The sequence below is a fragment of the Syngnathus floridae genome, chromosome 17 (genome assembly GCF_059516105.1).
Source record: "Syngnathus floridae isolate MCC-2025c chromosome 17, RoL_Sflo_1.0, whole genome shotgun sequence".
In the NCBI taxonomy this organism is placed as follows: domain Eukaryota; kingdom Metazoa; phylum Chordata; class Actinopteri; order Syngnathiformes; family Syngnathidae; genus Syngnathus; species Syngnathus floridae.
Window position 1 is genome coordinate 3,327,166 of NC_142429.1, and position 16,586 is coordinate 3,343,751.

The window sequence follows — 16,586 nt, forward strand, 5'->3', positions numbered from 1 at the left end:
AATGGTCAAATGATGCTCATTCCATTTCAAGCACGAGTCAAGTCAAAAGCTTTCTTGACTCTGACACGTTTTGTTGCGCCACCACTAGCCTCAAGACGCTATCCCAATGAATGTGAACAAAGCAGCAAATTCCAGCTATTTTGATCCATTTCAGGGGGCAGCCATTTTGCCTTGCACTGGACTGAAAATGACATCACAGTGGCGGGAGGACTCAGCTCAGGCAGAAGCTCACACGTTTCTCACCTTTGCTCATGTGACGACGGCAACCCACGACTGCCGTGATGCCATTTTCAGTCCACGGCATGTGGCAGGACAAAACAAAATGGCCGCCACCCCCAGATGGATCAACATGGACGGATTTTGGGTTAGGGTTACTACTCCAATCCGTCTTTGAGTTTTTTTTTTTTTTTCAGTGACTAGCTGAGCGCAGGTTACGCAGAAACAAGCGACCAACAAGATTTGTGACTGACAACTGGGTAACTGGTTCAGCGTTACGCCTTTGATGCTCATCACTGAAGTTAAGACTTAAAAGCTATTTTTGTTGGTTTCTGACATCGTACAAACGCTTAACACTGGACAAAGTTTTGATTTGTGTGGGAACGCATTTATTTGTATTTGCAAGTTTTCAGTTTGTGGGATTCTCCTACACTTGGAGGACAAAGTGGAATGTTCCGCTTGCCTCCAACAACTTGGCCTATTCCTATAATCAATCCCCCGGCATTTTTGCCTTTCTCCTCCATGCGGACTGATGACTCATGTGTTGCTAACTGTTTTATCAGTGTCCCAAATGGATTCATTGCTTTATTCACACATGCACGCACACACAAATGGCTTCCAAAAGTTGTGTACACTTTTATGAGGCTTCCATAATTTGGTGAGAAAATATGAGGGCAATATTTGTGGTGCGGTTTATAAGTACTTGGGCAGGGAGGTTTTTGTAATGTTATGCTAACTCATCCGATTCATTTTGAAAGATGGTTAGCCGAGTGGAATGTTGGGAGTGGTATCAGGTGAAGAAAGAAGGGGAATATGTAGTGCAGCCATACATCAGTCAGCACTTTAAATGAAGCCCTCTTTCTGTGGCTCTGTCGCACCTTGTCGCCGCCACAAACAGCAGCCAGGCGTTCACAAAGAGGGGCTCGGAACCGGACAGACAACGTGAGATGGGCCGCTTGGGGGGAGAGAAAAGGGCAATTTGCATCTGCTGCCGTTCTACGCGGGCCTTTTTGACTTGAGTAGTGCGTGTGTATGTGGAGTTAATCAAGAGTGTGTTCAGATGACAGGCTAGGTATGGAGCGCTGCACACTCCAGGGGCACCAGCTTGACAGGGTGAGGGCAGGATCCACATACTGACGAGGGCTGACGAGAAAAGACGGGCAAATGGTGCTAATTGCTAAGCTAACCAAAGAGTTGCACGCAATTGTGAACCCTTGCAGTGAAACGTTTGAGCAATCTAGTACGCTCAAGTTGAGCATCTAGAATGCTTTACAGTAAAGTATCATTGCTCTCTTTTCCTTGAAATGGCTACTAGACAAGTTTAAAAGAGGATGGCAATGACGTTGCGGCATCAATCAGTGGGGAGGAGTGGCCTTCAAAGTATCCTTCTATCGTATCATGTCAGTAACGTCTGTTTTGATTCTAACCTTTGAGGCCCCCCATATTACCTCTGTGATGATGAAGAAGTCATCGCCGGGCTCTCCTTGCACCACGATCTTCTCTCCATCCTCAAACTGGACTGGCTCCAGGGCATCCGCCACAGTCAGACGCTCCCATTTATCCAAAGACTCTGTCATTGGAAAACAAATTGGGAGCAACTATAACAATGATATGGTGCTCAATCGCAGAGGTGTGCCATTAAAAGGTTTTCCAGCATTTAGGAAATGCTTTTGCCCCTTGGATAGGATAGGATAGGATAGGATAGGATAGGATAGGATAGGATAGGATGCCTTTCTTGTCATTGCACAACAGGTATACAACAAAATTGGGAGCACTGCTCAGTTGGTACGTAGTAGGGTGTGAAACAAAAAGTGGGATAGCATAAATAAATCGGTTTGGATAAGGAAAACAGTATAGAACATAAACTTGATCCACTGGTGCAGGATTGGAATCATCGGACAGGTGAGTGGCCTTGCACCCACTTTAATATACCGTAATTTTCGGACTATAAGTCGTGGTTTTTTTTCATCGTTTGGGTGGGGGGGCGACTTATACTGAGGAGCGACTTATATGTGAATTTTTTCACAAATTTTCAAAATTCCCCCCCAAAAAAAGAAAAAAAACAATTAAACTGCGATAAACGAACCGCGATGGAGCAAGGGATTACTGTAATTTGAATTTCAAGTGACGTCAGTGGCGCGGCGGTTGTTTACATAAAGGACAAAGATTCGATCACGGGATGACAAAGATGACGAAGAGCCCCACGTACTACCGGCATCATTAGCGGCTTTGTTTGTAAGTGACACGGAGTACGACGAGTTTGAAGGATTTAATGATTTGGACTGACACAGAAGGTTTGAAAAACTATTATGGCTTTTACACACGCCCGGTCCTACTCTACGGAGCTCTCTTTCACCTCCGTGGATGGAAGTTGGGGGCCGGCGCTCGGCCGGGTGGCTGTCCGGGGACGGTGGATGGGGCTTGGACATGGCTTTTACGCACGCCCGGTCCTACTTTACGGAGCTCTCTTTCACCTCCGTGGATGGAAGTTGGGGGCCGGCGCTCGGCCGGGTGGCTGTCCGGGGACGGTGGATGGGGCTTGGACATGGCTTTTACGCAGGCCCGGTCCTATTCTATGGAGCTCTCTACCACCTTCGTGGCTGGAAGTGCCACCTCCGGGGATGGAAGTCCACGCCGCCACACACCTGGAAGTCGACACTGGTGCTTGGGGGCATGTGGTGGTGAACTATTTATGTTATAGTTATTTGATATATTTTATTTCGTATAGCAACTTGTATATGTTTTTATCGTTACAGTTCAGTACTTGTTGGCTCGTTGAACTCTTGTTTTGTTAAATAAAGAGACGTTTACCAAACCCACGTCTTTCCTTGTACTTTGTTAACGTTATAATATAGTTATATACTAGATCTGTAATAACAACAAGGCTGGCGTCAGGGCGCACGCGCGGCATTGTTGACAAAGGACGAGGAATTTGATCGATGGATTTAATGATTTGGAGTGACACAGTTGGTTTGATAATATTGTTGTTTATATGATAGTTATTTGATATATACTTTATATGTCGTTATATGGGTCTGTGGAATATTTAGAATATTTAGACGTCAGCGGCGCGGCGCATACGCGGCATCGTTTCCATAAAGGACGATCTATGGATTTAATGAATTGGAGTGACGCAGATGGTTTTATAAACGGGTTATTTATGTAATAGTTATTTGAATAACTGAATGTTACGTCAGCCCCGTTCTCAGCTCTTCGTTTGTGTTTATGTCACGTTAGCATACCTATCGTTTAGCCTGTTGTTCCTCGTTCTAGTCTGTTCTTGGTGTTGGATTTTGTCGAATAAATTTCCCCCAAAATGCAACTTGTACTCCGGAGCGACTTATATATGTTTTTTTTCACGTTATTGTGCATTTTATGGCTAATGCGACCTATATTCCGTAGCGACTTTTAGTCTGAAAAATACGGTATATACTGGATCTAAAAATTCTATTATTATTTCAACACTTTGATTGTTGCCTTATCGCAGCAATTTCCGAGTGGAATGTGTGGAGAAAAGGCGTTGGCATTCAATTCACAGGCGCCAAAGTGGAGCAGGAGCTCTTGGTGCCACTCTTGGGGTGTGGAGCTGTGAAATCTTAAGTAAGAGGAGATGGGAGGGCGCTGGCATATGTCAAGCTTACCGGCGGTCCCAACAGCCAAGCAGCGACGCACACATGAGCGGACATTACTCGCTGGGGCGCGCCCGGCCCGACGGGTGGGTCTGCGTGCGGCGCCAAGCACATCGAGGGCCCACACCCAATTTGCTGGCTGTCGGGCGAAATCAAAGACAAGCAAAAACGCCAGGCCCGCCTCCCTCCCTCCCTCCCACCATTGACGGCGGCGGAAAGCCGCAGAAGGATTGATGAAGAGGGGTAAAGCACTTTAGCGAGGGAGAGACGGGCCCGGGCAGGCAGAGGAAGAAAGGGAGCGGGATCTCGTCGAGGCCTTCTGAGACTTGCTTGGAGTGTACGTGTTTATTCAGCCAGCTCGTAAGTGTGTACAGGGGCCATGGCCTGGACGCCACGCGGGGGGGAGGGGGGGGGGGACATGGGCTCCGACTGCTGTACCCAAGGGAATCCACTGCTGCTAATTCAAAGCAAAATGCTCTGCCTAATTGCCACGAGGACAAGGGAGGAGGAAATGTTTTGGGTGAAAGCAACCCAGGTTCTACTGCACGGGAACGGAAAAAGTTCTTTGTTTTGTTAGGTTGGATGCTTCTATCATCCGCCCGCGAGCACGGGCTTTCCAAAGATGGCCGGGAATAGAAGGAAGTCTGCTCTGGAAACGATGAAGAAATCACAGTATTTTTCCAATATCAAGTCATAATCTGGAGAGGGGGGGGGGGGGGGTGTCGTACTTGAACAGGTGATTTTCAAAACACCACCTTGAATATTGTGCCCTTATTCTGGGAAAACATGACGGCAGTGATTTCTTAACAAAACTATGCCTTTAGTCTCTGAATCGGCGCCTTTGTTTGTCTTCCAAATGATTCGCGCATTGCTTTGAAATGTGTGTGCGATTGCACTCAAGTACGAAGACAAACGCCTGGTGGCGCAAGGCTAGGCAGACTTACCGAGTATGGAGACCTTGCTGAGGAACTCTTCGTACATCTTTCGCTTCCTCAGAGTGCTGCCCTGACAAAACAAGGCGGGAGTGAGATGGCCTCATCCACCGACATTGAAAGCAATGCTTTTCTACGCTTGTTGACATTTCAGGCACCGCCAAATGACAGGGAGTCCTTCTTTCATTCACAACGGAATATTTCTTTTCCCACACCGCCCATAGAGCTTGCTCGAAATGGCTTCTTCACGTCTCGCTTGTCATTAAGTTTGACCATATATGGTTGGAGTCACGTGTTGAGGTGCGTTCATATTGGAGTGAAGGGTGTTTGATCCGTGCGCTTCGTGCATGTGTGTGCGTGTGTGTGTGTGTGTGTGTGTGTGTGTGTGTAAGTATGTGCGTGCACACGGCCCTTCCCACCCACCAAGAAGGGGATTTCCCTGTGCTGAAAAGTCTCGGCCCAAACGATAGCTAATCATCACAATAATCCAACGCCATTGAGCATCCTAATTCTTCCTACATAAATGTCCCTTCTGGATGGTAACAATTCTCCTAGGGGGAAAAGACAAAGCCTCGTTATTTGCGAGTCATGTGAAATATTCTTTTGCTGCAATATTGGCATCACGGATACACCGCTGCAAGTTGTTTCCAACCTTGAATAGTTGTCATTAGAGGGCACATGATGTGCATTGATTTTCACACGGATGCATTGGCAGAATACCAAGTGCTTTGAAAATAACAGAGCAATCATTAACTAAATATCAAATTCCTCTCGACTGTCGCGAAAGGCAGAGCAAGGGAACGGGCGAGTTCTCAGAGGACAAAAAAACGAGCGAGGCGGGCTAATGTGTGCCCGACGTGAGGGCAGGGCAGGCCCATGCATGCCAACCGCAAAACGTCACTCAGCATAAATCATTACAAAGTGAGTGACACACATGCTCGATGCGAGGGTTTAAAGGAAGGCGGTGGAATTCCAGTGGAGAAAGGTGTCGATTCAACACCAAAGGGAGTCACGTCAGCCATAATGAGACTGCGAGTGAGGGCTGAGGCAATCGACCCAATTTTGCAGTCGTCATGAAAATGTACTGAAACATTTTTAGAAATGGCCACATACAAGTCTCACACAAGTCCATTCAAAAGTAAGCCTTGCATTTCTTTCCATTTCTTTTCATCGGACTCACATGATTTTGGCAACTGCGTGTCTAATGAGTGGTTGCAGGACATTCAATTTCTTGTCCATGAGTTATGCACAGTGCATTGATCTCGCCCTCTGTCATCTTGCTGCTTCTCCCTTTATCGGCTCAGATCATGAGCAACAATTGTGATGAAATTGAAAAATTCCACCAAATTGGGATCTATTCACTTTGAATTAGACATCCACTTTTCCTTTGATTTTTTATATTATGTACGTATTCTATGTGCCCTCTCTGCATCCATTGCAGCCTGGTCATCATGGAAGGGGGATCCTCCCATCTGTGGTCCGTTCTCAAGGTTTCTTATTTTTCCCGATAGGGTTTTTTTGAGTTTTTGCTTGCCCTCCTGGGAGTTTAAGATCAGGGGATGTTTGCGAATAATTGTCAATTTTTTGTATATATGAAGCCCTTTGAGACTTGTTTGTGATTTAGGGCTATATAAATAAACTTGACTTGACTTGACTATTCGAAACCTTTTGTCATTTAAGGCTAACGGGCCAGCCGCAAACAAAGACACAAGTGTAGAAAGCGTATAACACTGACTGCCTCACCTCCAGGTGGCAAAAAGTGAAGTCATGACAGCTGCGTTTAGTTTTCCACCTCATTTGCGCTCAGTCCGGCAAGTGTCGGAGAGGTAACGACGTTAAGTAAACCTTTCGGAGTTGGCGAGCACCGCCGTATGAAGTCCGCGCCTTTTGCTTGAATTGGCTGACCTTCATCAATAAGAATAAACACACGCGGCGACTCTGTTGCGTTGTCTCCAAGGAGCGGCAAAACAATTGACACATTTCCGACCAGCGGAAAAATCAACATGCATCGAGGAGAGGAGTGGCGAGTTACCATGAGGATGCGCCGGTAACTGTCCCGGTCTATCCCCCACAGTTTAAGGTCGGTCTTGGCCTTCACCGTGGCAGCTCGGGGAGTGCCGTAAATCAGGGCCAGTTCGCCAAAACTGCCGCCCTCTCCGATGTTGGTCACCCATTCCCCGTTCACGTACACCTGTTGAGAGACCAGCAGGGGGCAAGGCAGATGTTCAAACGGCAAAGGCGCAAGACCTTCTTATTGGTCTCCTGCTGGACTCGACATCAACAAGAATCGTGACCTTGCAACGAATCAAATCAGGTTCAATCGGTTGAATCAAGAGTGTTTTGCCGTTTGACTTTGGCATGCATGTGTGGGACCAACAAGGTTGTCTCCGCAAACTAGTGGGAAAAAACTCAAAGAACTGCAAAATGCCAACCATGCTTCTACTTACGTCCACTTCGCCCTGGTCAATCACGTAAAAGTTGTCTCCTTCGTCGCCTGGAAGAGAGAAGGAAAAACACAAGCGTGACTTCCACAATCTGTCTTCTAACTTGTCTCGCCACGTAGACCTTCATGCAGGGGTTCCTCTGTCTACCACGTCGCTACCTTGCGCTAACACACTACGTAAGAGCAATGGATATCTGTATGAAATGTTTGACATCCACGCCTTCAAAAATGATCCGCATTGTTCTAAACACAAGATGCACTTCAAATATTTCAATTTTCTCCAAAAATGTGTTGAAATGGACCCGTTTAGTGACAATGTGCCCCGTCATTGGGCCGAAAAGTAGGCAATAGTAAAGTCCAAAATATTTGACAGTGACCACTTGATTCACACGACGACGCAGTGTGGCAACTCTGCTGTACTACTGAAGCAAAAATTAGACGGTTAGTACAGACACTTCAGGAAGTCTTCCCTTGTTTGAACGTAACTGCAGGCTCGCTCGCCAAGTCGAAATCGTGTGAAGCAGCCTGGGAGCTTGAGGCTGTCCAGTGTCCGCGAGCCAAGACATGAGCTATGATATGGGCTGCGCGTACGGCGCATAGCTCAGCCGATGGAGTGTGTACAACAATGGGGCCGGGGTGTCTGGAACGGAGGGGCCCGCAAACTGGACCGGACTCCTCATTTCCAAATTAGGACTGCACCTTGCCTCGGAGGTGCCGGAGGTCCGGGAGTGACTGACTAACTGGGTGTTTAGTACACAGAGCTTTGCTTTCATGATCATGAACACTTGCCAGCTGCTTGAGAGAGAGAGAGCGAAAATCCGCCGCTCCAAATGGGAGGCTTCATAATGCACTAGCTGCATTCTACGACTCTTCTATGCTCTCTCTTGCAGGGCCTCCACTGTCTTTGGATTTATTCTCCCTGTCTCGGACTCCCCGTGTGATTGCTGTTGATTCGTGTTTGGATTCGCCAGGCCCCGCCTCTTTTTTTCTTTCTGTGCCATCCAGTCAGAACAGTGTCTCGCCTCTGTAATCAGTCAGCGTCTATTCGGTTGCCCCGCCTGCTCATTGTTCTGTCTTGTTGTGTGTCGGTCACGGTTCTTTGAGAACATGTTCCTTCTGTGCATTTTGGTTCATGGCAATGTTGTTGCTCACGGACACTAAAACTGTGCTACAATGACACAATGTGTATCAATTGCGGCCCCTAATACATACCTTGCTGGATGACAGTTTCCCCAGCGATGTGCGTGACGGGGAACATGGCGTCGAATATGTCACTGAATGGGAAAGAGAGTGCAGTCAGTATCGTTTGTTCGACTGCACAGCAGAATGAGGGTGACGAGCCGTGTTCACTCTGCCTGCCATCTGAGGCCAGCGACTATCGTGACGCTGGGACGGCCAGCCCAGAAAACTGCTCATGAGCCCGGGTTGCTATGATGCGTGAAGCCCCTGCAGATTAAAGTTCCAATCCTGGGATGTGTCGGGGCACGAGGAGGCTCAGGGTGCTTCCTCTCCTCCAGGCCAAATTCATCAAGCTCATCAGCCGCAGCTTGGGTGCAAAAGCAAAACGGAGGCATCTGAGCTCGACAGACTGCAGAGCCGAATCACAGCCTTCTCCAAATGAGCTGCCATTCGGCTGACGTAAGGTCTCCCTCCCAACAGTGTTGAGCGGGCGGCGAGTTCTGCGCTGTCTGTGCTCGCTGACTGGGAAGCTCCTTTCATTACACTCGGGCCTTTGTAGAACACCAACACGGATGCATCCAGAAGAGCGGCTCGGTGAAAAGAAAAGTGATATTGCTATTCTAAATATAAGCGACTCCGTATGGCCAGCCCGGTGGTGTTTGTGTTGCCGACAAGAAATATTTGACGCTGGTGCGAATGCAGAGTCAAAGAGAATTACGTTTGCTCTTTGGCTTTGGTGATCGTGTACACAAACAGGACGCTGTCAAAAAAACACGGGAGCAAAGTGAGCAGCCTTCTATGGCGCACAAAACATTTGCTCAGAGTCGATGTAGCTCAAAGTCTGCGGCTTTATGGCATGCATTTGAAAAAAGCCAAGACAAATGAGACGTAGGATTGGTTGTAGAAAAGAGAAAGCAGTTCACATCTCGTCAAGCAATGCAGTTGTGCCATACAAAAGAAGCGCAAGCAAAGTGGAGATCAGACAAGTCACATGCCGTTGTCGTTGGAATTCATCACGCTAACATAGACCAAGCCGACGGCATGTGTACAACAGGGGGCTGTCGGCCAAGTCCCGCCTTTCGGGAGGGCGCTCCGTGTGCGAGCGGTCGCCTCAGCCACTCAAGGCGTCTTGTCCTGGTGAATGGCTGTCACTGCACGGCAAGACACTACATTCGCACATGAGCCGAACTGCGCACTCTTGTTCCTGCTTTATTGTTCTGTGAGCTGAGATGGACGAGTCACTCTGTTGTGAAACCAAAAGAAAATGTGGATACCAAACGCTGCAAAGGGTACGCAGGGGGACAAAAGTTTCCATTCGTCTGACTGATAGGAGCAAATGACGGCGGGCGCATTCACTCAGGCCGGCAGCTCTCCTGTGCAGCGTGACCCCATCGCCATTGTGGCTTTGTCCTGCCGCCATAATGGCAGGGGGAAGCAAAGAAAGAGAAAAGCGCGGGGAAAGGGGGGGGTGCCGGCCATTCCACGAAGGACGTTAAAAAAAGCTCTCAGGATTTGTCGGCAGGCGAGGACGACAAATGCAAAGCGCACGCAAATGAAAAGCCGCTCCAGTGTTGGAGGTGGCAAACCGCCAGCTCAAAAACGATACAAATGGGAGAGGCAGTCAAACATCCTCCGCTCTCCCTGGCACGCAGACAGACAAAGCAACTCCTCCAAAACGATGGCGCCAGCTGACAAGAACTCATCGAGAAAATCATCTGAGACGCGAAACGAGGCGCCATTGGCGCGGCGGGCCTACCGTGCGACTTTTGGGAACGCGGGAGGAAATCCATGCCGAGAACATGGGAAGGCTGCAAGAAACAGCGGCACGCACGCTGAGAGGCCCATTTGCTCGTTAGATGAGAACTAACACATGTTTTGCGCCAGAGAAACACCTAGACGAGCATCGGAGCCCCAAGTGAACGGCTTGGGCCTGTTGTGGCTCACTCTTGTTTTGATGCCCGCTACGGTGTGCATGGCCAATGCAGCCACTGTACTTTTGCTGCTGCGACTTATCCGTCGCTTGATGATTTATTGACTGTTGTTACGGCACGGGTACACATTGAGTGCGCAGACCCGAGATGTTCCCTGTCTGTCAGCGGGCACCGGTGGAGAAGGAGCAGAGGTCAGGCTTTAGGGGTGAGAGGTCAACGCACGGCTCACTTCATCAGCTCAGCTTGTTAATTAGGGGATTTAAGTGGACGGGATGACGAAAGGCCTGAGCTTTGAGAATTCCTTTCTGTGCTACTGAAACAGTTGAAATCTCACTTGTCCCGTGGAGTACAGTATACAAAATTGTTTCTGTCCTGTCAGTTACTTAGCACTCGAAAGAAACCATTTGCAAACATTTTGGAAAAAGAATCCATGTCTTATTGCGCCCTCATCAAAATCTCTTTTCACCGGCGGGACATGAAAAAAGCGGCTGCGAAGAGCGCCATGACAAGGGTCCATGTTGACTAGAAGGGCAACCTGCCGGCCCTCAACAATCCTCACAAAATCTTGTGTTGGACGTCGGCAGCAAACGGACACGCTTTCATGGAGTATGCGGCGACGGCGTCCGCACATTTTCGGCCCCGCCGCATAATGGGCCGCATTTCTTTTTTCAGACTGTCCCGATCCATCACATGAACTGACGTACAATCAGGGGAGAGACCTCAATTGCCACACAGCAAAATCAAAAGTGTTAGATTTTCAGTGTTGGAGTTAATAATAGAAATCAATTCAACTATTGTTGGTGTTATTTTAACTCTAAAGTGATTTAGAGAGTCAATTATCATACACTCTGGAGTGTTGATTTTATAATTTTCATTCCATAGCAAGTGTTAGTGGCCAGTGCTTTTCCCAGAAGTCCACGAGTGTACATTTAAAGCGGAAACTCAACAACCTTGAAGAAGAAAGAATATCTTCACTCTTTCTCCCCTGCTTCAATTTGAGGTGAGCAGTAAATCTTGATTGATATGTCTAACAGTTACAACGTAAGCAGAAAGCATTATTTATTTATGTTGGCAGCTAATACTACATTTATTTGCCGATTAGCGAGCGTTAGTTAAGGTGCCATTTCCTGCCTCTCCAAGTCGGGACTTGTGTCAAGACTCAAGAAGCTAAAAGTTCATTCTGCCTCGTTTCTTGTAAAATGTAAAAATAAACCATTGTCCCGACGATGTATTTTCGAGAGAGTACAGTCATGTATGTATGTATTATGTTCTGTTATGTATTATTTGTTTGCTCGTATGGCAAACAAATGTATCGCTGGTTGTCATTTGTAGTTATCACCTGCTCCTTTATTTCCTTTTCATGAATAAAAAACGCGCTGACTTCGGAACGCTGGACCAAGTGACTGAAGCTGCTGCCCCCGCGATCTGAGTTCAGGTAAGCGGTGGAAAATGAAAAAAGGAAAATCCATCCATCCATCCATCTTCTTACGCTTATCCGGGATCGGGTCGCGGCGGCAGCAGCTTTAGGAGGGACTCCCAGACTTCCCTCTCCCCAGCCACTTCATCCAGCTCATCCCGGGGGATCCCAAGGCGTTCCCAGGCCAGCTGAGAGACATAGTCTCTCCACCGTGTCCTGGGTCGTCCCCGGGGTCTCCTACCGGTGGGACATGCCCGGAACACCTCCCCAGGGAGGCGTCCAGGAGGCATCCTGATGAGTCGCCGAGCCACCTCATCTGGCTCCTCTCAACGTGGACACAAAAGAAAAAAAGACAAAAAAGGAAAATAACACTAAAAAAATCTACACTTGCAAAATGAAACTAAAATATCATGTGTCTCTATGTGTTGCAGATTGGAGTCAGTGTGCAGACCTTCCTTGAGGGACAGACATTCCTTCTGTGTTGGGAAGCAAAAGAACGTTTGTCATTGTTGACCCATTGATGGGATGTATTATTGTCAAGTCCATGCATTGTTGTGCAGGGAAAATGTTAAATACATTATTTTACTCACCACAAATGTTTTTTTTTTTAATAGAATGTATGTTATAGAGCAGGGGTGCCCAATCCGTTGATCGCGATCTAGCAGTTGATCTCGAAGGAAGTGTGGGTAGATCGCATGACTTTAAAAAGTAGGGGATCCATCGCCACTATGGCATTTGTCTTTTGATTGACATACAGGGTTGCCAATCCGCGCTAACTTGTTTGTTTACCTTGCTGCGTAGCGAGCCTCCAATTTATTTAAATTAAATACAACAAAGGGTATAAAATGTTCAGGGCTCATGAGCAGTTCTGGAAATTACTAACAGAGGGGAAATACCCAAATGTGCTACCACCCTGACAGCATTATTCGGTTCCACCTATTTGTGCGAATCAGCCTTTTCCCATATGACGATTATTACATCTAAATACTGTTCTACCATGACTGATGATCATCTGGATTCTGGAAGTATGCTTGAAACTGGCCATCAGAAACTACTGTCCAGACTATTCTGCCTTGGCTGATGCCATTCAGTGCAAGTCATCAGAGTAAGGTAAGGGCAAACAATGTACAATGTGATTTGTATTGTACAATGTGGGTTCATGCAGTTACGCAAGACACACCACTATATATTGTAGATGACTTTCAAATTCAATTAAAAAAATACTTTATTTATCCTAAAAGGAAAAGGGGCAAAGGAAAACAGCATAGCAGGAAAGCTGATGAAAACAGGAGCAATAAAGGAAGGTCATCCAACTATGAAGAACGGTGTCCATGCAGTGCCGCTTAACAGGTTGCCATCACGACCAACAACACAACACCCCCTGAACCACATCTGTGCGTGTCTAATTGGCGACCACCACACTTGTAAGGCAGGAAACAGTGGCACACAGTGGCCACACACTGCTCGCAAGGTGCAACATCTTCCGTTTGAAACACTGCTGAACACCAATGAAGTATGTACCTTCTCTCATTCAACACAACACCCCCTGAACCACATCTGTGCGTGTCTAATCGGCGACCACGACACTTGTAAGGCAGGAAACAGTGGCACACAGTGGCCACATACTGCTCGCAAGGTGCAACATCTTCCGTTTGAAACACTGCTGAACACCAGTGAAGTATGTAGTACCTTCTCTCATTCAACACAACACCCCCTGAACCGCATCTGTGCATGTCTAATCGGTGACCACCACACTTGTAAGGCAGGAAACAGTGGCACACAGTGGCCACACACTGCTCGCAAGATGCAACAGCTTCCGTTTGAAACACTGCTGAACTCCAATGAAGTATGTACCTTCTCTCATTGTCATCCAGATGAGCAAAGAGAACATTCTTGGAGATGGCCTTTGCCAAGGCGGTCATTGTTTTGTAGTCCTTTGGGATCACCTGTTAAGGCAAACATGAGAAAAACACTATGAAGAAAAAGTTCAAGATGCAGTTTTTTCCAGAAGAAATATAGGGTAAGTCATGTTGCCCCTCAAAAATGGGATGAGGCTTGTGAAGTTTGACAGTTTGCATTGAAGTTGGGCATTTGGATTGGCACCAAAATGGCTGCTCAAGCGGCAACTGTAGAGCGCCATTTTGTCTCGCCCGCTTTGCAGGCTCACCTTGCGCACGTAGCTGACCGCATCCTCTTCGGTGTAGACCTCAGCGCTCACCCCTCCGCGGCGGCGGCGGGCCTTGACAACAGGGTTGGGCGGCGGCGGAGAAACCTCGTCGTCGTGCGAGTCCGACTGGCTGTTAGATTTCTGCCGCGCCATCATCTGCTTGCATTCTTCCTGGAAAAAGACAACAGTAAACGGCGTCACGGTGAGGGAGGGAGGGTGCAAGCCGTGTGGGGCAGGGCAAACAGGAAGATTGCTCACAGTTGTCAAGTAATATTCGATGATGGACATTCCCGATCAGGACGTTCAACCCTTTGTACGTAGGTTTTTGTTTCAAGCAAAGGGCGCGGCGATCGGGAGGAGCCCCCGCTTACGGCTCCTTCGAGAGGGACTAGGATGACTCTCTTGATCTGTGTTCACAAGACCGACTGCCCCTTGGCCCAGCACAACACTTGGACACAGTCTTCTCTGTGTGCCGACCGCATAGTAGGACAAGTCAGCTATCTCCGTGCTTGGGACCCGAGTGGAGAAAACCAGCTGATTGGAACAAGTTCACCGCGTGTGCTTGAGGGATCGTTCACATGCTTTGTTCAGCTAGTTAGAAAACCATGAGCAAAAATGGAAGAAAGGCACTTTTAGAGTAAAATCATGTGACAAGGCCACAAGCTATTTGGACACACGTCTTGCGTGATCGCAATCATCTCATGATGCACTCACGGGCAAAAGATAAAGTGGAGCATTTCAGAAAGCATTTCAAACAACAAAGGGTCTTTGGTGATGAGGGAAAGCCCTCAATGGCGTCTTCCCTGGAAGGAGCACATTCAAAAGAACACCGTGACCCTTGACATTGCCTTGTATCGTTATCAGGAAACTCTACATCTCGGAATATTTTCTTACCTATCATTGTGTCATTGAAGATTGATTCATGAGCTTTACTTTGGCTACAATTGGAGGCAGGCAAATATGATTAACCTGCGACCTTCGGATGATGTTTGAATCAAATGAGCACACATGAGGTTGCTTAATCATTTGTCAAAAATAACACCCAGGTGTGCGGACTGAGCAATAGTATCAGTTTTTGAACAAAACGGGATGTTTGCCAACGTGTGACTTTGTAGGTTTGCGCCCGAAGCCAGCTATTTGTGTACCGTTCGTACCATGTCCCAAAAAATGCAAATTTGTAAAGAATGATTTATTTCTTTGCTAAATCCAGAGCCAATACGTGTCGATCGATCTCGAAATGGTGCAATCGCGTCAAGTAAGCAAAGCGAGCAATAGCATGATGAGGGGACGGTATACGTGCGCAACTCGCACTGATGGTCAAACGACAGCAATGGGAGTGACACACGGCCTGACATTGCGAGACACGCGACGCTTTCTTCCCCGTTCGGTCACCAACCTTCTCCAGCTTTTCAAAATGCTCCCGCAGGAACTTCATGGGTCGCTCGGGCTTAGCGATGCACAGGTTCACAATGCACTCTTTGAGGATCTGCTGTATGTTGTGCTTCTGCACAAAAATTTCACAGCCCTTCAAACTCTCGTCTTCGTCCAGAGTGGAGGAGGAGGAGGTGGCCATCTTAACTTTTATCTCTGTGGTAGAAAACAGGGTGGACCGTGAGAGGAGGGGAGGGGAAAGAAAGCTAGCTGAATGGAAACAGACACGACACAAGTGCCAAGCTGGAGGGGACACCATAATAGAATTTGCCCACTTTTCTGGTGTTTTCAACGAAAGGAATACCCCCTCTGTTTAGCAAAGCTGCACTTAAAAGCAATCAATGGATGTGCTGAAGCCCAGTGTCTTTTGAGCCTGCATTGCTAGTTGCTGTGTGCCCCAAGTCTTATACTGTGTGTTTCTTTATTTTATGCACTGCATGCACGACTAATGGAAATGAGCTTTCTGCTAACGTTGCTGCACATGATACTGGTTCATGTATGTGCAGAAGCTTAATCATAAATTTCAAAATAAATACTAAATTGCGTGGCACGGTGTAGCAGCATGCTAAGCCAGGGCAGGTGAATGCTCACGCGAGGATCAGAAGAAAGAAATCACACACACGTAGTCCAATTCTGCATAATGACGCAGGTTGATGTCGCTGCAAATGACTGCGGGCTAGCTCTACCCCCAACCAAAAAAAATAAAACAAAAAAGAGGCTGTGCCTTCATTCTACACACACACGCATACGCACAAACTCACGCCCGCACGCGCACACACTCGGACGCGCGCGCGCGCGCGCACACACACACACACACACACACACACACACACACACACATACACACACACACACACACACACACACACACACACACACACACAATGCGCAGTGACGTACGTCGCCACTCGCTGCATGCTCCTACCCCTAAATCCAGGGGAAGGATACTCGAATGATAAAAGGCTTGTCGGGCGGCTGGCGGGGTACCACTGCTGCTGATCGAGCTCGGATGCTCAGATGCTGCTGCTGCTGCCGCCGCCGCCGCCGTTGCTGATGCTGCTGCCGGTTCTCCTCCTTCTGATGCGCTCTGCGTCAATGCCGATGACGTCAACCCTAACGTCTCTGTCGCAAGGGCGATCTCGAGCCTCTCGGCCTGTTTAAAGGGAACGTCCCACGTTCCCTTAATTAGAACAGTGGGTTCTCACTTTTTAGAGGAAGTACCAAGTGTTAAATACTTAGTA

General features: G+C 47.8%; 1 protein-coding gene and 1 long non-coding RNA gene across 5 annotated transcripts in view; one reads left to right on the forward strand and one right to left on the reverse strand.

Annotated features, from left to right (window-relative positions):
• The window catches only part of LOC148383224 (uncharacterized), a 27,754-nt gene extending 15,266 nt beyond the window's left edge, over positions 1-12,488 (forward strand). The window contains exons 2-3 of the long non-coding RNA XR_015853335.1: positions 11,213-11,330; positions 12,179-12,488. This is a non-coding gene — a long non-coding RNA (uncharacterized LOC148383224). The remainder of the gene's footprint in view (positions 1-11,212; positions 11,331-12,178) is intronic.
• Positions 1-16,468, reverse strand: part of prkar1b (protein kinase, cAMP-dependent, regulatory, type I, beta) — a 20,759-nt gene extending 4,291 nt beyond the window's left edge. Inside the window, exons 1-9 of one of the 4 annotated variants that reach the window (XM_088357526.1) lie at positions 16,246-16,468; positions 15,311-15,501; positions 13,915-14,085; positions 13,602-13,693; positions 8,433-8,494; positions 7,225-7,271; positions 6,810-6,968; positions 4,790-4,850; positions 1,665-1,786 (exon numbers count right to left, since the gene is read on the reverse strand). In XM_088357526.1, the coding sequence (XP_088213652.1) occupies positions 1,665-1,786; positions 4,790-4,850; positions 6,810-6,968; positions 7,225-7,271; positions 8,433-8,494; positions 13,602-13,693; positions 13,915-14,085; positions 15,311-15,487 (891 nt within the window). In that variant the 5' untranslated portion in view covers positions 15,488-15,501; positions 16,246-16,468. Of the gene's footprint in view, positions 1-1,664; positions 1,787-4,789; positions 4,851-6,809; positions 6,969-7,224; positions 7,272-8,432; positions 8,495-13,601; positions 13,694-13,914; positions 14,086-15,310; positions 15,502-15,936; positions 16,133-16,245 lie in introns of those variants that run through there. The other 3 variants (XM_088357523.1, XM_088357525.1, XM_088357524.1) reach the window with 3 other exon arrangements.
• Positions 16,469-16,586: the final 118 nt, after the last annotated feature.